Raw genomic sequence first — 16,573 nt, 5'->3', positions numbered from 1 at the left:
AACGAGCAAATCAGGATTAGCCAACTGCACGACATGCGCTCAACTTGCACACTTTATTCTTTTCCAAACAAGTACTAGTTAGTTTAAACAACTACACAAATGTACTCACAGAATACAATGATGGAAATCTCGGACAAATCGTTACCTCGACGCCTACCACTACCGTTCCAAAATCTACTTATCCTACGCCAGCTTGATTTTTCCGTTTCCTTAACCCGGTGACAAACCAGTTGGCGACAAGTTTTGTCAGTCGATGCGTATAGCGAGAAATGTTAGGCCGTAAAAACTGGTAACACTACGCACGGAGAGTGCCTAACCATACCCCACTTCCGTCTGACTTTCAGGTTCCGAATGTCAGTAGCGCGTGAACGACAACACGATGAAGTTCGGTAACTACAAAAAAAGAATCACGATTATTGCGTTGCACCAATGTGGGAATACGCCGAAAAAGATTCATAGTTGAAAAAGCTGCCGGTAAACGAACGGTTCGTTTTTAGGACATTAGCTCGATACCGCCAAACAGGCCGCGGGAGTGCCGCCCGCGCTCCGTACGTCGCCCGAATGTTGTGCATGCTGTGCGTGAGCGTGTTCGTCGCAATCCTCTCCGCAAGTAGAAACGAATGTGCTCGGAGATGGGCGTTCCAACTCGAGGTATCTCGATCTCGGTGCGTACCGGCGGTGCGTTAGTAATATCTTAACGCCAAAACTAAAGGAAATACGACGAAAAAATATCGCAAAATTCTATTCTAATTTTGATGAAAAAATGTTTACCTTCGAGGAAAAATTCAACCGACAAAATGATCGAGTATATGTTCACAATTATTATGAAACGAAAGAAAATGCTCCGTGAGTCCAACGTCGTCCCCATTCGACTTCTAACTGTGCACTGTGCCGGGCCGCTTGTTCAACTGGATTCGTAGCTACTTGTTGCTGCTGTTTGCCAGATTCGAAATGCAACACTGAATGATGCCGCTTCATGCCTCTTGCCATACGCTCCTTTTTCAAACAACTAAGACAGAGTCTTAACTTCTAAATCGATTTTGCTTATTGCTCTGGACTCCATTTGGAGAATTTTCCACAAGAATAAATTTTACGATTTGTATTACAAACGACACACTCAAAGACTGAACCGCTCCACTAGACGACTCAATCAGCTTATTCTGGCTGTGACCTTTGGTCGACTGTACTTTCTTATCTTCAAGGAATTTTAAAAGCACCATAAACATTGGAAATTCCCTTGGTTTCTGCAAAGACTGCTCGTAACATTTATTTATCTGCTTATTTGGTTTCTGAATTAATAAAAAAATTAAAACTGAATCTTACGTCTCCGTATCTACTCCCGAATTACCTAAAGTCTGAATGACCCCCTCAGCCGACTTACGACTCAGGAAATTGCTTTTGAATTCTGCTGTTTATCAACAATTAATTGCCCATGTGGTTTTATAATTCTCGCCCAGATGCCTAATACACTTTTTAGGTTTACTCCTTATATTAGATTTTGAATAGAACATCATTTCTGCGTTGGTTATGCTCTTGTTTTTGGCAATTACGTTACGATTGCACGACGCAATCCTTAAAAGAAAGCTACTTAAAATATATATGATTGCGATTTATCCCATGGGAGATCCCAGATAGGGAGAATGCGCTTATCCGTCAGACTGACAACTTTGGTTTCCTTGGTGTTTATCTTCAGTATAATTCTACTTAGGTCTCTTTCCAAATCATGTGTCATCCGGTGAGAGCAAACAGGTCATCAGCGTGGTCGAGGTGTTTGAGAAAAAAATATCATTCATTCAACTCCTCCACGTCCCCTAGACAAAGCAGCATTAAGAATTTTGCCGATAACAAGAAAAAATAATATCAGCGACAAGATGCCACCTTGGTGGGCTCCGCTTTGAACCTCAACTTCTCTGAGATTTTATCTGGGTGCAGCACGTGACATTTTGTGATATCATATGTTGCTCTGATAATAACTATTAAGTTTTTTATGAATGCCTCCTCTGCGTAAAGTACTCCAGATACACTCCTTGTTCATGCTATCGAATGCTTTCTCGAAATCGATGAAGAACAGGTGGACCGGAGATCTGAACTCCGCGAAGTTATGGCAAATCCTGTGTTCACAATCACAATGTCACTTTTAGAAAGCCTCTCCTGAACTGAACCCTCGCTACTGCTGTCGCGGAGTGCGCACATCCCAGAAAGTCATTTTTCGATAGGTTAGTCCCTATACGAGTCGTTGTTGACTTTTCGGTAGCAATAAAGTTTCAAAATTTGCAGGTTCATAAATTTCTATCCCTTTTAGTTGCTTTTTACGTCCCAACTCACACATATGTGATGGGAAATCATAGACCTAGGTTGCGGCCTTAATATTCTGTTCTATTGCTTTGTGTTCGGCCGCTAACTAAGCAGAGATCATAAACTTCTAAACGCAGGCTACATCAGGAAAAAAATATTTCGTGGCAATCTTAACAAAGGTTTCTTCACTACTACACCAATTCAGTCTTGAGCATGGATATGACGGTTCCGTTTCAGGACGCAGAGTTAGGATCGGATATTAGCAACGATACAACTTTTTACGATAATTTTTCTAAAGGAGGTGCAATCTGCATGTCATCCGATTTTTTCGTGTCTTTATATCTTCTTACTCACTAGCTCTGGACAACTTTTGATAAGTAAATTGTTGCCCATGCTCTTGTTTGACCAACGGTTGCACCAAAATTCCTAGACGTATTCAACATAATAGATTTTGGTTGTTCCGGAAATTTTCAATTGTCAAGTGGAGATTTTAACTTTTGATTAAAACGTTTCCATATTGAACCCGATTTTATCCACAACCTGACGGTCATGGTATCGCTTATAGATTTCGTCGTTATGTAGGCTACGGAATCGTCCATTCCCCTGGGGAGGGGGAAAAGTTCTTCGTAGAATTCTTATCTGAAGCGCGGCCAAGAGTTCGCAATTTTTCTTGCTAAGAACCTAAGTCTCTCGCATTTACCTCAGCGCCACGGATCACTTTTCCAGGGTCAGGTTGAAGAGGACGCATGATAGGGCATTCCCTTTTCTTAGACCGTTGTTGATGCCAAATGGTCTTAAGAGTGATCCTGCTGCTTTTATCTGGCCTCGCACATTGGTTAGGATCAGCTTAGTCAGTCTTACCAATTTCGTCGTGATACCGAATTCTCTCATGGTCGTGTACACTTTTACCCTGGCTATGTTATCATAGGCGGTTTTAAAATTGATGAAAAGATGGTGCAACTGATGTCCATATTGCAACAGTTCTGATCTGTTGCTGATTTGCCTGGAGTGAAGCCTCTTTGTTATGGGTCAATGATGTTTTGGGCGTATGGGGTTATCCGACCTAGCACGATAGAGAGAATATCTTATAAATGGTACTCGACAAGGTGATGCTTCTATAATTGCTGCACTGTGTGCCTTGACTTGCAACTAGTGGACTTAATGACAAGCACTTATTTGTCACAGGCGTCTCTCACCATGCTTTCGTTCTTTTGAATGGTGGAGTGAGATGCTTGGATAAATAAGACTCAAATATGGATACTAAGTAGGAATAGATTATTTGCAAAATTGTTGGATTGTTCGCGAAGCCAGTGTTCTTCTAGGATTTTTCACGTTTATATTGGGGTTCACATCTTTGTACTAGTTTCTTTTAGTAAATATCAATTAATTTTATGCTACAAAAGATTTCTTTTATTTCACTAGGTAATCGACGTAGAAGTAATTCGAAACATATTGCTCGCGCTACTTTGTGTTATGATTTGTACATTTGTGGTTATAATAGACATACAGACGTGTTTCTGGATATTCGTTTGCGTTCTTTTAACTCTGGTAATAGCATAATTGAAATTGATAGATCCTCGTTATTTATAAATTTGTCGTTTAAGGTAAATGTTTGTGGCTTCATGCAACGCTGGGGCCTAACCGTAGACCTGGTCTTCTGTATAGGTTTGGAGCTTGCAGCAGGTCTGTGTGTAGATTATGCTGCACACATAGGTCACACGTTCTTAACATACTCCGACGGAGATCGCAACAAGCGAGCGTTGGACACAGTGAATCATATTGCAGCTGCTGTCCTATATGGCGGCGGTTCAACGTTCTTATCCTTTAGTATGATGGCAGGATCAGAAGCATACACATTTCAGACATTTTTCAAGGTAATAGACATATAGAAGTTGCTTTAGGGTTTATCTACTTATTCGTATCTTGATATCAATGCCAATTTCAGATTTTCTTCTTGGTCATAGTATTCGGTCTATTTCACGGGGTTGTATTTTTACCAGTAATTTTAAGTTTAGTTGGTCCAGGGCCATATAAGAGTAAATCAATGGATGACGTACGAGGGGATGACTTTGGAGTGGAACTACAACCGATTAGTGCAAATGGCAAGGAGACTGTGACCCGGAGTAACATCACAAACGCACAAGACGCAATTGATGATTGTGAAATTGTTAAGCTAAGTACGTAGAGTTTTATTTAAATGATTGCTTAGAGGTAGGCTCGCGTGAAACTATTTTTTACAAAGTTATAGTTATACTGTATGTTTTTTAATATTTAATGCACTGCTCGATTAGTGAGTGATACTGTTTTGGAAGAGAATAAACTCTTTCTACTATTGCAGAAGTGTTAATTGGTGGTTTTTTTACTTACCCTACCCCTGAGTTATAAGAATTTGTTTCTGACAGCATTAGTAGAACTATCCTGATCGCATTGAAATCAAGGGCAAGTCTTGCGTGCAATTGAGTGGGTACAACACCTAGTTGTCAACATAAGTTCCTTTAAGTCGTGATTTTTCTGATGGTTACGGTCTTCTCTCTTAGATATTGAATTTAGGTAGGTAAGTTTTCAAAAATATTGGGAAGAGTGAGCTAACAATAAATAAGAGATGTATGCAGACAATAGTTTCTTCTTGCAGAGCTACTCTTTAGTGCTGGCGGAACTGCGCAGCTACTTTTCAGTTCCGCTCTCAAGGTCATTTAAGTTCTGGAGCTCGTTTCATCTTACTTCACGATCATTTCTGATTTTATTGGCAATATATAAGTAAATTTCGATGTGAATTCAAAGATGTTCTGAAAAGCCTCCACTCATACGTGATTTAGAGAAGTCGAATACTAGAGCCGGGATGACATGCAAGTTTAAGTCGGAAATAGGACGAGTAAAATGTTGGAAAAAAATTTGGCAATGTGAAGATACTCGGGTATCACGTCCCAATAGTGGTCAAACGGTACGACCAAAATTTTTATCATTTTCAAACTCCGAAGGATTGAAACAAAGATGATAATGCCACTGTTTTGACAGACACCAGGAGTTTTTCTGAAATATTTTATTTTTAAAAAATAGTATATTTTATAGCTGACGTAGGCGGAAAGTGACAATAAACTGTCTAGGTAAGTGTTCCGGATGGAATTCAAAAGCAACACAAATCAGAAAGGAGATCATTATTAAATATATAGTATGTGGATCGTTTAGCAGACAATAAAAATACCGAATTAAGACTTACGGGCGTAACTCCCGCGCGTTTCAGTATGAAGTATGATATGGTCATGTAATCCGCGCTGATGATAGTCATTCAATATCGGATTGACCGCTTTGGCCGCTTTGTCTCAGGATCCATTTCCTTTCCATCGTCTTCCTGTCCTTAAGCTTAAGAAGTTAGAAATCGAGAAACACATGGTTACTAGTGGTTGTTGGGGGAGAAAACAACAACAACAAACATCGTGGACTAAAACAGATATCCTATTTCTAAATAACAATCATACGAAAATGATTAGGGCTAGAGTAACGAGACTGCGACACTAGGTAGCCACAATGATGCCATTTAATGCGAAAATAGATGCTTTGTTTGTTAATGTGCGTTCATCGTGGAGTAGTATTTCAAGTTTAGTGGAAGTGTAGTTGCGGTGCAGCGTGCGTTCGATGATAATCACTGACGCGACAATGCAATTGGATCTGGGCCTTGAAGTGTGTTACACCACTTCATTCAAAGCCGTATCGGTACACTACAGGATTACATTACCCTTTAGGAAGCGATGTGTTCAGCATTGCGTTCGCCCGTGATTATTACCCTGATTTCACTCAGGAACTCAGTCACAGCTGCGTCGACTAGAAGCCGACGTCCAGCTATGATGCCCTTCCTACGACAGCCCAGCGCTCTACCCACGAAGATATCCGAGAATTAAATTGCAAATGTTATGAGAATTCCCCGATCGTCAAACCATGCTCAAAAAACGGAGAGTCGAGTGTTGTGAATTACGGGCGTCCGAAGTCTACCGGGACCGAGAATACTATCGAAAACGTGCGCGCAGCATTATTAGACGTTAATGGTAGCTGCTACCCATACATGTCCAACGAGTTTTTCTCTCTCCGTTGCATCCCAGTCGAATATCTCTGTTTGGAATATGGCTCCAACAAGACGGAGTGACTTCGCATAACACATTGCTACCAAAGTTTTAATCCTGCTGAAAGAAAAGTTTTCGAATTGGTTGATTTTCAGATGCACGGAGTTTCTTTTTCTTCTGGCCGTTTGAAGAGCAGCTGAAAGACGGGAGTGAAGTTTCAAAAATTCCAACGAAGGTTTTTCAAAACGTAATTGCAATTTTCAAAAAGGGTTCTCGTTAAATGCATAATTTTTCCTTTCTTCTTCCTTTCTTTTCGTTGCTGATTCGTTTCTCTATCTCAAAAAGTCTTTGAATAACGCGTTTTTCACGAGGACATTCACCGTTTATTCCACATAAGAGCTCACTGTAATAGATTCAACATCTTACACGCCGTTGATCGTGGACATAAATCACAATCGCGTTGCAAATATCAGGAGATAAATATATGGAGCATCGAAAATGCAGCACAGATTGAACTAACTAGCTACTAAAAAAGAATTCCATGAGAGAGCTGTGTCGAGGGTATGTCAGATGTCCTTTTTCTTCTGATAGCAGAACTTCGTTAAGATGCTTGTAAAATTCCACATAAATACAACTTCCGGAGGCATCAGTTACTGTGTGTGATTCCGTCGAAATGTTCAGATATCAGCTCTTGTAGTATGTATTCTTCGGGAGTTTTGTGTTGGATTCTACCTTCTTTGATTTGATAAAAGAACGCTCATAAATCAGGAACGGTTTCGCTGTTTTGTGCATCGACACTCGGCAGGTATGATTACGCGATTTGAGAAGTGATTGCTGAAGCCAACAAGGGTTTCTAGCTCTTCAAGTCGTTGGGAAACTTTTATTGGCACAACAAAGTTCCCTGAGAAGGTCATGAAAATGCAATGACTCAATAGAAGAAATTTTGATGAATCGGAGGAAGCTGGATCGACCATGGTCGAATTCACCGTTGAATGGTTTGGCCTGTCGGAGAAAATAGCTTTCGGATATACACGTTTTCATGAGGACTGTTACTTTTATATTCTTAAGTCGAGTGTGAAAGAGGTGAAAGACTATGTCACTCCACCAACCTTTGCAAAGATATGCAGGGAAAATGCTTGCATATATCGAAGACTATGACAAATAAGATTTGTCTCATACTAGAGTGCTTATGACTCAAATATGCCTCAAATAGATTCAGTACTTTGAGCCCAACAACTGCTGTTGTAAAAAATATCAAATAGTCCAGAAGAACTCGAGTTCAGTAAACATATAACATTAAATACAAAAGCTTGATCAGACCTAGCCTCTTTCACAGTCAACAGGTCAAAATACGCTGACCAAAAATGGTAGCTTAACTGACTTATTTAAATTCACTCCGAGGCATGCCCTCTCCGAAACACCGTACAATGATTTTTATTACAAAGAAATCTTTTTAAGTTTCAGCGTTCAAGCCCTTAAAATCAGTTCCCCAACCTTCTTGCTGTAAATGGTTACACCATTGTTTGAGACGTTTTGGAAAAATCTTCCACCAAATAGATTCGCATTATATTCTCACCAGGCCTAGACCGGATACCGGTTGTTGCGCCGTTGATGATGATGATTATATTCTCACCAGATTAAAAAAAATCACCTCAAACGCTTCTCAGACTTAGATAGTGGAGAAAGGTACCAGACTTGCGGAAGAGATCATCGTCAATCTTTTTAGCACAGATGCAGTATGCTAAGCGGTCAGCGTGGACGACGCTTTCGTGGGACAGAATTAGTGCTTTTAAAATTTAGCGAAATGTTGATTGAAACCCCTGACTTGGGTGCAATCTAATTGGAAATCGAATTGAGGATTTTAGAAAATTACCATCTTGATTGGCAGCCTTTTATTAACAGATGGTAGTGAAATTCTCTTTATTACTTCAAGGGGATGGCTCTCGCTTATATCACCACGTTTAGCACACGGGTCTGATGTGTTTTCTAGGCTCGCTACAGTAATTCGTCTTTGATGTCAACGTTTCTCTGTGAGGTTGCGGAGTCCGATGTCTACTTTGTAAGGCAAAATTTAAAATCGAAGAATGCGCCAGGGGATAGTCAGAATCCGGAACGATGCAAATAGTCACTACTCAACCAATTTCTCAATACACGGAATCGGTGCATAAGTCGATTGGCCTTTTCAGAATTATCTCACAGTTACTGCCATCTCCTGTACTTGTTCTGTAATAAACTTACTGCGCTTTATTCGCTTCTAGCATTTATAGGGATCATTTCCGCGATGACATTTTACCTCATCTGATGATGTCCTAAACGCGGTGCATGCTCTCAGTGCAATTGGGCGGTATGCCGGACTCACTCTCCTGTAGTTTACAGCGTTGTCCATTGCTCTCTCTCAGCTGCGTAGAACAGGATGGATTTCATCACTGTTGTGATAAGCAGCCTGCGACAGTATTTTTGTCTGTTCGGCATCATCTTTATTAAAGATGATCTAGTCTTTGCCGTCCACCAGGAACGTCTCCTTCACGAAAGTAGCAGTAGACCGGGCAACTATCTCAGATTTATATTTCCAGACGGCCTTTTAATTTCGGAAAAGATGGTTGCTGTGGGTGTATTATTCACACAATTTTCCTCACCCCCAGATTATTCTTCTCACCAATGAGGTATTGAAGGATGTTAGGTTGCAGATCGAGTCTAGTCTCCGCGCATTACTTAGCAGTGAACACTCACTGCACCGTTGATAACTCTCATTTGGGAGAAGTTCAGGTTACATCGGAGGCGCACGCAGGGTTGTTCAGAATTGGCGCATAAAGCCATAAAAATAGGATTGAAATTGGTATAACTACCAACCTACATCATCTTGGTTAACGGTTCGAAGATAATCACAAAAAGATCACGGGTACCCTACATGAGGAATATAAGAACTTCCGATTAAAAGGGAAGTTCTTCGCAACATTTTAAGTTCTAAGTAAACTTTGGCTCTTCGAAATCCATTCAAAACCCAACCACCTCTTCAATAAAATCTTTTTTGGCTCAGAGAGGCGTTGGAATGTCCGATCGCTGCGATAAATGTGAGGAAGTTCGTAGAAATGACCACACTATTTGCCACTAAAATCAGTTAATCCGGTGTCGGTCCTTATTATTTAAAGAAGATAAATGCCTCGCTGACCAATTTTGCCAGTTTGAATCTAACAACCTTCTCACTCAAGCAGATTCTTCCAACGGGGAAAATGCGACATATCTGAACCTCAAAGGGAATTAGAGATGACCTCCCTGAAAAAAATTGTTAACTTATCAAAAAGAATTAAAAATGAAGTTGCCGCTACCGGTTTAAGTACTCTTTGCCAACTGACTTTTCGGGACTGCTTCACGTGGATTCAGTCTCGTCTAGATGAGGTGAATTAACTCCAAAGAAAAACTCATCCATCAAGAAGTCTATCCCGGAAGTTTTCTTGAGCTAGTCTGATTTGCAATGGAAATTCCCGTGGGGGTTCTGGGCTTCCGTTTTGAAACCCGAAGCAATCTATGACAGCGGCATTGGCATCAGCAACAATTTGATTGATTGGATCGCCCCGTATTAAATATTTTGGAAACTGAAGCCTTGTTTCGTTTGAAACCTCTTCCCCTCATCTCTACTGAACGCTTTGAACTTCAGAAAGGGATGTGTTTGCTTTAGGCTAAAGAAATGTCAGTATAGAAAGTACTCTTATCTTGGAGGTTAATGCTATTATCTTCAGAGACTTTTGTCATGATAATATAGGCGACTGAAATGGCAACCACTCTCTCCATATTTGCGAGCCGTGAGTAAGCATTTGCGCATGTCGCAAATCGAAAATCTATCGCCCCATCTTACTTCATTGTTCCTAATGCTGGCCTGAATATCAAAATGAGAAACGACCCCAAGACCAACCAATTGCAATGGTTTGACACGTTAGGGTATGATTTAAGAATCTCCCGACTTGATTCGGACCAAGTCTATGAGGAGCCGACTCCGCTACCGAATGGGATCACTTTTGTGAAGTTGTATTGAGGTGCAAGCAGGCAGATCCGCACCGATGCTTCTGTTACTTCTTCGATGGTTAGATACGGGGTTTCCTAGTGCTCTAACACGATCTATAATGATTATGCCTATAGTTATGAGCAAAGGTTAGTGAAGCAGAGGACATCAACAACGCAATAAGACAATTTGCAGCATAGTAACGACTGTATGCAATTGAACACTTCGTCGTACAAAATCAGATAAGAAATATATGATTACAAACTTTTCTTCTGTTTATTATTATAACTTTATTTGGGTTTAATTCCATAAATTACTATAAATTCAATTACTTTCTTTAAATACATATACATTATATCACGAGATTGAAGTCATAGTATTTATCTTTTCTCCTTGTCTTTAAAGTACATTTTGTTTTGGAATAGAAAATTTATCTCTCCTACAAATGAGTATAAAAATGTTAAAATATAATAAATAGTGAAAAATCTCTTCAAGAGAACCAAACAAAAAGATGAAATCAATTATCGTTTAGCATAATAACGAGAAAAATAATTACTGCATAGCTCTGAGAGCCCGTGTAAGTTCAACATTTGGGAATTTCATGAAATCACCTTGAGTTGCTCGATGTGGCTTTCGTTCTAGATATTCGTTAAGGACCTCAGCGGCGAGTTGATTTGCCTTAATCTGGAATGTAAGGAGCTTGTAGCGGGCATGTGTTTTCACAAGGAGGCTTAGAACTTACCTTGATTTCTTCACGTAGCATTCGTTGTTTATTCTGGTGTTCTTGAATTAGTTTTATTGTGTTACCTTGTGGAGATTTTGGTGTCGGGAAGCTGGAACCGCGGGCCATTGACATAACCCAATCCTTGATTTTTGCAAAAGATAAACGCGTCGTCACGAAATGGATAAAAATGTAAAGTGAAAAATTACTTACATATTTGAGTTTAGCCAGTTCCTCCTCTAGTTCGGTGATGCGATTGTCTTTAGGTTGAGGCACATAGATTGGTTCCAGTTTAGCGAGAGTCTTTTGCATTTCGCTCGCTTGCAAGCGTAGTCGTTCCGCCCGTTCATCGTTGAAGGCTTTCTTGAGAAGATTAAGTTCCTGTGCGATATATGGAGATCCAGCTGTGATGTCTGTAAAGATCAAATTGTTCGACTTATTATCGATATTCTAATAGGGGTCGTTTTTTTCAGAAAGTGCTTCTTCATTAGCAAATTACTGCCGTGTACTGCGCATATCTGATAAAATAATAAAACAATTTTTCAGACTTACCAAACGCGGTTGAATTCTTCAAATCGCCCTTCTTGCTTCCAATTGTCTTCAGCTTCTCCCTCAAAGCGCCGCGTTCGTTCTCCAAGGAATCGATATCATTCTGCAAATGGTCCATTGTCTCCTCATATTCCTTTTCTTTCTTCTTAAGCAACGCGAGAGTTTCCTCATATTTCCTCTGCAGTTTCTCGGCATTCAACTCATGATCGTGTTGCAAAACAGACAATTTCTTCTCTGCCAGATCCTTACGAATTTGCATTTCAGACAGTTCATTCTGTTTCATCTTAGCTGCCATCTTCAGTTGACGGATTTCAGCTTCGCGATTTTCTAGAGTTGCCGTGAGAGTTTTGGTTTCTTCGAGTTGTTTTTTGATGAATTGAGCTCGCAGTACAATTGGAGCAACTGGTTTTTCTTGAGCTGCTGAAGCAGCTGACATTATTTCATATTCGTGATCGATGAGATATTGTGCCAACTGTGCCATGTCAGTATTGGCGTTGGTGAGAACTGTACGGAGATTTTGAGATGGACCGCGATCGTCTTGTTCATAGACGCGTTCACAAACGTTAGAGAGAATTTCCCAGAGTTGGGTGTGACCGATGGAGGCTTCAGTTTCTAGGAAAAAAAGCATGTGAAAATGTATTTAATGGAAAATTGCTATTAATACTGCACGGATTTTGAAAATGGCTATGATTTGCTTAGTATGTACAACTTTTGATGTCTTGGGTGGGCTTTTCGTCATTTTCTATGCACTTGGACAATAAAGGTGATTATAACCACCGAATTTGCATGGATAACATCGAAATCTAAATTCTCACAATGACGCAATACTGGCTTCGTATGTCTTCACATAGTTTTAGCGTGATACGCGCCAGACCCGATTACCAAAGGAAACACCATTAAATCTCTCACAATAAGGAGACTTCACAAGGCATTAACTGATTTTTGTTACGCCAAAGCGTAATAGCCCAGATATTGCCGACGCAAATGAATTGCTAAAAGGATATCATTCCAGATCAGATCCACATCTATATTAGGATTTGACACACGAGTCCGTATCCATAAGGTTTAAGAACCGTTCAGGGGTCGTCTGCGATCTTTTGGGGGGAGCTCACATCAATGTGCCTGAGTAAGTAGTTCTGACTCGCTAGCTGGCAGTATACCCACGTCCTACGTAGTAGTCTTGAGAAAGCCTCTCGGTGGTAGACGTCGCGACACACCGGAAGTCCTCAGAGTCGTTGATAGCTCTCTGCCGACGTCGATGGATTGATGTGAGCATAACGCTGCCAAGGTGGTATTTGTGACGGGACCCTTGTAGTGTGCATTACATCGGTATTAGTGGACCGCGTCACCCCGAGCAAGCGTTAATCCGTCCGTGAGCTCCGGGATCAGCTAAACGAAAGCCAGGCCTCAAGAAATTGGAGTAGGGACTTTGTCTACCAGGGGACTCCCGCTCCTCACTATTACGGCTCGCCCCCTTGCACACGACGCACTGTTAAGATTGCCATAGAGAACAAAAGCAAAAACTCACAAAATCGATGAAATAGCAGAGGAGGAAGAAGGTTTGCCTTTGTTTGGGCGGCAGTACGAAAAGAGAGAGAGGCAACAAGGGCTGAAACACTTGATGAGACACTGGGACGCCCAAATAAAGAGAAAGTCTTGCAAAGTGATGGGACTACCGGTGCGGGGACGGCAACTCTTGTGCCATGCAGTATTTCCGTTCCCAGAAAAGGCCCAGAGAAGAGAATGTCAGTAAATCGTAAAAAACGGGCTGATTGAACTGGAAGAACTCTTGTGAAGTTAAATGGCAACGGCTTTTGGATTTTTTATTTTAAATATCCAGTGTTACTTAGACTTATCCCCAAAGCATTTCGGTTTTATAGCAGGGAAACCCATGGTGTCTCTGCTATGGAGGTCGTGCGCGCCGTTCTTAGAGCTGAGGCACACAGTGCTCCACGTAGTACTTCATGTAAGAAATGCCTTCAATTCCGTAAAATGGTCAGATGTGTTAGGTATATTAGAAAATTCATCCACGTGCCGAGCTACCTTATGCGGATATTGAGGAATTATTTGATTAGCTCTGCTCTATGAGACGCTGGAGGCCCAGAGAAGGGTGAAGATCACGTGAGGGGTAGCACGAGGATTCACTCTAGAGAAGATCCCTGGAACACTTCCTACGGTAGTTTGTTAAGACTTCGACATACCAGAAAAGTAGCGCTTGGTCGGTTATGCAGATGATGTTGTGGCGCTTGTTGGTTTCAGCTCGGCGCTTGAAAAACCCGAAGTAGCCATCTTAACCAGAAAGTGAAATCCGTATCTTATAGTCTCATTTCGATCGACTATAGACTCAAGACATCAAAACCAACGGTTATGTACCTTGGGTTAATGCTCGACTCGAAGATGGGCATCTTCGAACAACTCAAGGCAGCAGCGGATAAGACTGGAATCTCAGCCTTAAGTCAACTAATGACGAATGCTGCGAGCCCTTATCTACCTCTCCTGACGTCTTTTTATGGGTCCAACGCTGTGGGTTCTGCTTTGCGGTGCGAAGTATGGGCTAATGCCCTTGGTGGTGTAAAAGCCTTGCCCAAGTAAAGAGACGGGGAGCTTTGCTGGCAGCGCGTCGGCATATCGAACTGTTTCAGAAGCGGCTGTGATGGTGACCGCGGGAGTGGTCCTTGTTTTCCTTATTGCTAAGGAACGTAAAGCTATCTACAGCCGCAAGGGCGAAGATTTAAGAGAGGATCGTTGCCCGTGATGGACACTAACGCACACTTATCGAGTTACAACTCTGTTGGGAAAATGAGCCAAAAGGCGGGCGGACTGTGCGGCTCATCGACAATTTACATCCGTGGCTGAGCCGAACGCATGGTGAGAACAATTACTTCCTTACTCAACTTTTAAGTGGACACGAAGGTTTTCGGTCTTTTTTCCACATTGGAACACGATCTCCTGTGTGTTCTGTAACGGATGGTGGACGACGACGGATGGATGGGAGCTAGCGAATCCCATCGATCGAAGTTGATGCAGATCCAAGGGGAGCTTTTCCAGAGAACGTTGTCAGAGAGGGGCTAAGAAGCGCTGGCGAATGGAATCGCGTTGCGAATTACGTTCGGGTTCATCTTGTTGTGAAGAAGATTGAGCTCGATCGATGGAAGGACCGGCAAGGGGCCCCTTGAACTAACAACTCCCTTCCTCTTCTCTCTGTAACATGAAGGCTTCCTACGCCAGGAGCGCGGGAGGGCTAGCCCGAAGTAATGATGGTATTTAGTTGGTAGTCCGACGGCGTACTGTTACAGGAGTCCAATACTCTGTGCGTAAATGCATTCACCTACCTTACCCACAAAGAAACTTTTGAAGAAAAAAAATGGAAATTACTAAAGGGCTCAGATCACCATTCAGTATACAAACAATAAAAGACAACTCATTCGGCGGCTGATGAAGACCCTTAGCAGTGACTGTTACAGTTAGAATTTTCTCATCATAATTGCGAATTGTTTTCCAGGTTGACTGTTAAGCAATCATAAAATTCACTTCCGCGGTTACTAGAAACGTAACTGAACGATGGTAATTCCTAGCTGCCAATCGTTCTCTCTTTACTACTTGTCTTAACTCAAATAACTTTGACATAAATTTGCATGTTCTCCATCTACAAAACGTCCAGCGGTGGATGCGGACTACTATGTTCAAATTTCTAATGCATCATCCAAACTCTGCCGTGGAGCAGATGAATCTGCCTCGTGACATCCAAGGTAGGGGCGTGGTTGACATGGCGGCATAACATCATCGCCAAGTCGACTCGCTGCGCGCTTATTTTTACAGCAAAGAGCAGGTGAGTCCCTGCATATGGCTGTCTGTAAGGCAGACTGTGGGCTGACTCCACTTAACTTGAAGGATCGATCTTTCAATCCTCTGAGTGGGGTGAAGTCGGACCAAGAGCGACTCGATGAATGGAAATCGAAGGCAATGCACGGTGAACACGTGAATTGCCTTTGGCAGCCATTTGTCGAACAGATGGCTGCGTGGTGGGGAGCTCTTTACTAAAACGGAGGGGAACATGTGCGCCATTCAGGACGGCGTGGTCGCCACCTGAGCTTATAAGAAGCTCGCCATGAAAGAAAGGGTGAAGAACGACCAGTGCAGATTGTGTGGTTTGGCGTAAGAGACGTTGGACCATCTCATTTCTGGCTGTACCGGTGCAATACATTACCAGGCATAATGCTGTATGTAAAGTGATTCATCAAAACCTTGCATACAAGCAGTACTTGACAGTTCTGCTGATCGCCATATTCCACATAACAAGCCTGACGTACTGTGATTTGACAAGACGGGCCGCTTAGCGTATATTATTGATGTTGCTATCTCCCATATTAGCAGCATCGAACGGAAATACGTGAAGAAGAAGGTGAACTATGAGCCATTCGCTCGAGAAATCAAAAAAATTTGGCGTCTCGAGCGGTTGGTTGCAGTTTTCATAGAATTGTCAGCTACGGGTATTGTATCTAAATCCTCCACGGCCTCCCTTGATGTCCTAGGACTTTCGCACAGTCTGGTTCAAACCATGTAGAAGTACACCATTCTGCATACGTGCTCGATGTTGCGGGGAGTTCTCGACGGATTCTCATTCACCTACCATCGGCCACCACCGTCCCTTTAGTTTTTAAGTAGGTAGGATCGTCCGAGCCTAAATGCTTGGCAATTAGTGCTAGTATTAGGTAAAATCCAGCATCTGCCAAGATTGTGACAACTCGGAAGAAGCCAAAAAAGTAAACAAATGAAAACACTCACCAGCATCAGCGGTCGTTGTATGAACAATCTGCTTAGCCGTTAAATGTAATACTTGCATTGCCTTCCCCAGTTGCTCTGCCGTTTGTTTCAAATTTTGTAGAGTTTTCATCGACAGACCACATTTGATGACATGAGCGTCCTGAAATTAAACATAAAAACGAGCATGTAAAA

At 41.8% G+C, this 16,573-nt stretch overlaps 2 protein-coding genes across 11 annotated transcripts in view; one reads left to right on the top strand and one right to left on the bottom strand.

Moving 5' to 3' along the window:
* The window catches only part of LOC119659805 (NPC intracellular cholesterol transporter 1 homolog 1b-like), a 40,204-nt gene extending 35,562 nt beyond the window's left edge, over positions 1-4,642 (top strand). For all 3 annotated transcript variants that reach the window (XM_038068073.1, XM_038068074.1, XM_038068075.1), the window contains 3 exons: positions 3,718-3,843; positions 3,900-4,169; positions 4,241-4,642. In XM_038068073.1, coding sequence (XP_037924001.1) covers positions 3,718-3,843; positions 3,900-4,169; positions 4,241-4,480 — 636 coding nt within the window. In that variant the 3' untranslated portion in view covers positions 4,481-4,642. The remainder of the gene's footprint in view (positions 1-3,717; positions 3,844-3,899; positions 4,170-4,240) is intronic.
* Positions 4,643-10,618: 5,976 nt separating this feature from the next.
* Positions 10,619-16,573, bottom strand: part of LOC119659092 (dynactin subunit 1) — a 29,227-nt gene continuing 23,272 nt past the window's right edge. For 7 of the 8 annotated variants that reach the window (XM_038067008.1, XM_038067007.1, XM_038067011.1 and 4 more), the window contains 5 exons: positions 16,403-16,541; positions 11,621-12,229; positions 11,282-11,481; positions 11,090-11,212; positions 10,891-11,031 (listed from right to left, as the gene is read on the bottom strand). In XM_038067008.1, coding sequence (XP_037922936.1) covers positions 10,900-11,031; positions 11,090-11,212; positions 11,282-11,481; positions 11,621-12,229; positions 16,403-16,541 — 1,203 coding nt within the window. In that variant the 3' untranslated portion in view covers positions 10,891-10,899. Of the gene's footprint in view, positions 11,032-11,089; positions 11,213-11,281; positions 11,482-11,620; positions 12,230-16,402; positions 16,542-16,573 lie in introns of all 8 variants that reach the window. The other variant, XM_038067004.1, reaches the window with a different exon arrangement.

The sequence above is a fragment of the Hermetia illucens genome, chromosome 6, assembly GCF_905115235.1.
Source record: "Hermetia illucens chromosome 6, iHerIll2.2.curated.20191125, whole genome shotgun sequence".
NCBI classification, from domain to species: domain Eukaryota; kingdom Metazoa; phylum Arthropoda; class Insecta; order Diptera; family Stratiomyidae; genus Hermetia; species Hermetia illucens.
The sequence above is the reverse complement of the archived record's forward strand: the minus strand, read 5'-3'. Positions and strand labels throughout refer to the sequence as shown.